The sequence below is a fragment of the Piliocolobus tephrosceles genome, chromosome 16 (assembly GCF_002776525.5).
Source record: "Piliocolobus tephrosceles isolate RC106 chromosome 16, ASM277652v3, whole genome shotgun sequence".
Classification (NCBI taxonomy): Eukaryota; Metazoa; Chordata; class Mammalia; order Primates; family Cercopithecidae; genus Piliocolobus; species Piliocolobus tephrosceles.
The window spans coordinates 75,843,976-75,848,524 of record NC_045449.1 but is presented as its reverse complement, the minus strand read 5'-3'; the positions used below and the strand labels follow the sequence as shown (position 1 = coordinate 75,848,524).

The 4,549-nt window shown below is 58.3% G+C and overlaps 1 protein-coding gene across 1 annotated transcript; it reads left to right on the top strand.

Annotated features, from left to right (window-relative positions):
* Positions 1 to 1,207: 1,207 nt before the first annotated feature.
* On the top strand, positions 1,208 to 3,079 carry DCXR (dicarbonyl and L-xylulose reductase). The gene is made up of 8 exons (XM_023194073.2): positions 1,208 to 1,327; positions 1,412 to 1,509; positions 1,946 to 2,100; positions 2,196 to 2,238; positions 2,316 to 2,415; positions 2,511 to 2,575; positions 2,651 to 2,768; positions 2,896 to 3,079. The coding sequence occupies exons 1-8, from the start codon at positions 1,276 to 1,278 to the stop codon at positions 2,997 to 2,999; spliced, it is 735 nt and encodes a 244-aa protein (XP_023049841.1). The 5' UTR covers positions 1,208 to 1,275; the 3' UTR covers positions 3,000 to 3,079.
* The last annotated feature ends 1,470 nt before the right edge of the window (positions 3,080 to 4,549 follow it).

Genomic DNA, 4,549 nt, shown 5'->3' with positions numbered 1-4,549 from the left:
GGATGATATCCAGTCCCCCACAAGAAGCTGGTGGAGCAGAGTGTTCCCTGACTCCTCCAAGGAAAGGAGACTCCCTTTCGCCGTCTGTTAAGTAACCGGTGTCTTCCCAGACAATGGCATTACTGCTTGACCCAGGAGCCCTCAAGCGGCCCTTATGCGGGCGTGACAGAGTGCTCACCTCTTGTCTTCTAGGCCACTTCTCACATTGTCCCTAGGTTATAGTAGTAATGCAACAAAGAGTAATATTAAAAGCCAATGATTAATGTTTATACTAATGATTGATAATTATCCATGATGATTTTTATATCCAATTTGTATTATGACTTTTCATTTTAACTATTTTCTTTATTATACTGAAACAGTTTGTGTCTTCAGTCTCTTGCCTTGGCACCTAGGTAATCCTCCGCCCACAGATGAAAGCGGAGCTCTGCTGACACTGGTGTCTTCTCCAGACGTACTTGGTGGTCCAAATTCTTTCCCTTGGCTTTACAAGTGAGCCAGCGGTGTCCTGCTGTCAAGCCTGAGAGATGATGGGCACAGGCGACACTTTTTAGGACATGCGGATGTTTTCAGAAACAAAACAAGAAATGTTAGCCCTGAATTCTCCATTTCACGTGTTCTTCCTGATATTAACCACACGTTCTTTCTAACATTAACCACCACATCGTCTTTTTGCAATAATCTTGGCAGGGGAATATATGCTAGCCAGGGTCCACTAAATCGATTTTAAGCACGGAGGATGGGTCACACCAGGCAGTTCAGAAGACCCGTCCCTGGGCTGGGCGCGGTGGCTCACGCCTGTAATCCTAGCACTTTGGGAGGCCGAGACGGGCGGATCACGAGGTCAGGAGATCGAGACCATCCTGGCTAACACGGTGAAACCCCGTCTTTACAAAAAAAATATTAAAAACTAGCCAGGCGAGGTGGTGGGCGCCTGTAGTCCCAGGTACTCGGGAGGCTGAGGCAGGAGAATGGCGTAAACCCGAGAGGCGGAGCTTGCAGGGAGCTGAGATCTTGCCACTGCACTCCAGCCCGGGCGACAGAGAGCGAGACTCTGTCTCAGAAAAAAGGCTCGTCCCTGCGGCAGCGGAGACCCCGCCCCTCCCCCCGTGCGCCCACTCCTTTCCGTCAATCACCGCAGCGGGAAGCAACTATTTGAATGTCCCCGCCCCCTATCTGAAGGCCGCCCTGTCATTGGCCCCGCCCCTCCCCGCCCACCGTGGCCGGACCTTCAAGTCCCGAGGCCCGAATACGCAGGGCGGAGACTGTGCGGACATGGAGTTGGGTCTCGCGGGCCGCCGGGTGCTGGTCACCGGGGCGGGCAAAGGTGGGCGGCGGGGAATGGTCGGTAAAGGCCGGCAGAGGGCAGAGGCGGGCAGGGGATGTCCTCACTGAGCCGCGCTCCCGGCAGGTATCGGGCGCGGCACGGTCCAGGCGCTGCACGCGGCGGGCGCGCGGGTGGTGGCTGTGAGCCGAACACAGGCGGATCTTGACAGCCTCGTCCGCGAGGTAGGCCCCGCCGGGTCCCAGGGCTGCGAGGCGGCGAGCCAGGAGGGGGCGCCGGCCGGCGGGGGCGGTATCCCTGTGCGCGACTTCGCCTCCCCTCGCGGGCGCTGCGCTTCTCACGGCGGCCTGGGCGCCCTCGCACCGTCTTCCGGGGCTGGTAGCCTGCGTGGGCGGTCGGGTGGCCGGCAGAGCTGCCAGGGCCCCCGGGCTCAGAAAGAGGCCGAAATGGCTGCGGAGCAGGCCCCAGGCAGGAGTCGCTCGGGCGCAGGGAGGAAGTGAACCGGCCGGAGGTAGCGCCTGGCTGCTGGCCCCACAGTCCCGACACCTCCGGAACTCCTAACTCCTTTCCTTGTCCAGCTGAAAGGTCACCAGCCCCAGTCCCCAGCTGTGCCGCTTGCTGGGCACAAAGCCTCTGGTAACTGCCCCCTGATACACACAGTGCCCGGGGATAGAGCCCGTGTGCGTGGACCTGGGTGACTGGGAGGCCACCGAGCGGGCGCTGGGCAGCGTGGGCCCCGTGGACCTGCTGGTGAACAACGCCGCTGTCGCCCTGCTGCAGCCCTTCCTGGAGGTCACCAAGGACGCCTTTGACAGGTGAGCCTGTGAGGGCGGAGAAACCTCAGGGAGGGGCTGTCCCGGAGGAGGCAGAAGCCCTCATCTCTGACCAGGGTCTGTCCCTCGGCCTCCAGATCCTTTGAAGTGAACCTGCGTGCGGTCATCCAGGTGTCACAGGTGAGCTGCCCTGCGGGCTGGACGAGAATTCTCATGAGTGGTGCCAGCTCTGCCTCACGGTCTCACTGCAATTTCAGATTGTGGCCAGGGGCTTAATAGCCCGGGGAGCCCCGGGGGCCATCGTGAATATCTCCAGCCAGTGCTCCCAGCGGGCAGTAACTAACCATAGCGTCTACTGTGAGTACCCCAGCTGTGCCTTCAGCCCCACCCCCACCCCACCCTCACCCTCATCACCAACCCCAGCCACAGCCAGCTTGGGTTCCTCTTCACAGGCTCCACCAAGGGTGCCCTGGACATGCTGACCAAGGTGATGGCCCTAGAGCTCGGGCCCCACAAGGTGAGCAGGGCTGGGGTACCTCCCCCAACCTAGGGCACCCTACTCGCCCTGCTGACCCCAGCTGTCCCGGTGTAGATCCGAGTGAATGCAGTAAATCCCACAGTGGTGATGACCCCCATGGGCCAGGCCAACTGGAGTGACCCCTACAAGGCCAAGACTATGCTGGACCGAATCCCACTTGGCAAGTTTGCTGGTGAGTCAGGTGGGAGATCAGCCAGCATGGTGCCAGCAGCCCCTGTGCGTGCCCTGGGCAGGTGTGGGAGGGAAGGATAGGCGACAGCCTCCTTCATCTATGCCCCTGGCCCCCGCCCTGCCCACAGAGGTAGAGCACGTGGTGGACGCCATCCTCTTTCTGCTGAGTGACCGAAGCGGCATGACCACGGGTTCCACTCTGCCGGTGGAAGGGGGCTTCTGGGCCAACTGAGCTCCCTCCACACACCTCAAACCCCATGCCGTGCCCGTCCTACCCCCAATCCCTCCAATAAACCTGATTCTGCTGCCCAGGCTATGTGCTATTCCTAGGCTGCCAGCAGGTAGCTGGGGGCTTGGGGCCTGGTATGGAATGCGGGCAGAGACCCATGAGATTCATATTCCAATCCAAGGCGGAGCCCGGCTCCCACTCCTGAGGTCTTCAGGCCTGGCCAGTTTGGTGTCAGGGAGGTAGGAGGCGGTGAATGTCAGCAAGGTTGGCCTTTGGACCTGTCCAGAACCTCTGGGGTGAGACAGTGTGTGCATGGAAGTGTTGATCACCCGCTCTGTGGGTGTACGGTTGGCTCCTCTTCCTTTAAGCTAATGAGTAAGACAAAAGGGGAAACGAGGATGTCAAGCTTCTCCACTTCGTCAGTGACCTGAGCCACTTTGTTGAATCAGATGGTTTTTGGATACTAGAACAGCATTTCCTCAGCTTGTGCTGTTCACAATGTAATGAGCAGACACAGCACCCTGAAGTCTAATCTATATTTTAATCATCTTAAGTCTAGACAAGTAACTAAATCAAGTCCCAATATGAAGAATCTGCCAATTCCCATGGTGGAAATACTCCCACCACAGCTGATTTCAAGCTACCAGTTAGATGTCATTGAACGTGGAGCTGGAAGAGATGCCCTCAACACCCCATTATGTGGTGTCTGTGTCCATAGGTCCCGCAGATGTACGTAACCCAGGGGCAGAGAAAAAAGCCATGTGTGCAGAAATAACTAGGAAGTGATGTTTGTTGATTTTGCTTTTAATAACACAAATTGTAAACTTCTGTAACTTAATTGTTAATTAACAACTGGCTAGCAAAATTCTTGAGAATTCCGCAGTCGGCTTTCCCGAGCCAGTAGGAGCTGCCCCCACACAGCACCAGGCGGAAGCAGACAGTGGCCCCTCCAATCCCAAGTGACTCCAGGCCTGGGACCTTGGTTCAGGGCCCACCGTTTCTGGCGTCAGCGTCCGCAGACTGTGCTGGGTCGCTGCTCTCTTTGCTTTCCACACCACACCCTGACCCCCGTGCCCTCCTCCACCCTGCCCCTCCGCCTGGATTGCCCTTACTCCCAGTGCCAGCCAGAGGAGGCGAGGGATGGGGGAGGCTGCCTTGGCTCCCATGGGGCTCCGTGAGGCCTGATCTGCTTCAGCCTCTTTTCAGATTGTCTCAGTCAGCACAACAGGAGCTGCCTGAGAACCAGGCCTGCCTCTCCCCGACATGTGCCCTCCCAGAGGTGCACATCAGCCTGAGGGAGGCCTTGTACACAGCCAAGCAAACATCCCAAGCGCTCAATGCACGAGCTATTGCTTTGATCTGGGTGGGCTCCTTTGGGGGCTCAGCAGGCCCCTCTTCCCTGGGGTGGGGTGGAGGAAGCTTAGTGCTGCCCTCTAGGAACTCGGCTCCGAGGTGAGGTGCGGCTGGGGTGGCAACCCGCTCTGCACCATCACTTGGGGGAATTAGGAGCAAACCGCCCCAGGGCAGAAGGGCAGGTAGTGAGAGGCAAGAGG

Excerpts from the sequence above, each read along its gene's own strand:
- DCXR (XM_023194073.2), top strand. The coding sequence starts at position 1,276 with ATGGAGTTGGGTCTCGCGGGCCGCCGGGTGCTGGTCACCGGGGCGGGC. Across the intron at positions 2,101-2,195 it reads ACCAAGGACGCCTTTGACAG|ATCCTTTGAAGTGAACCTGC; the intron begins GTGAGCCTGTGA and ends CTCGGCCTCCAG. Across the intron at positions 2,416-2,510 it reads AACTAACCATAGCGTCTACT|GCTCCACCAAGGGTGCCCTG; the intron begins GTGAGTACCCCA and ends TCCTCTTCACAG.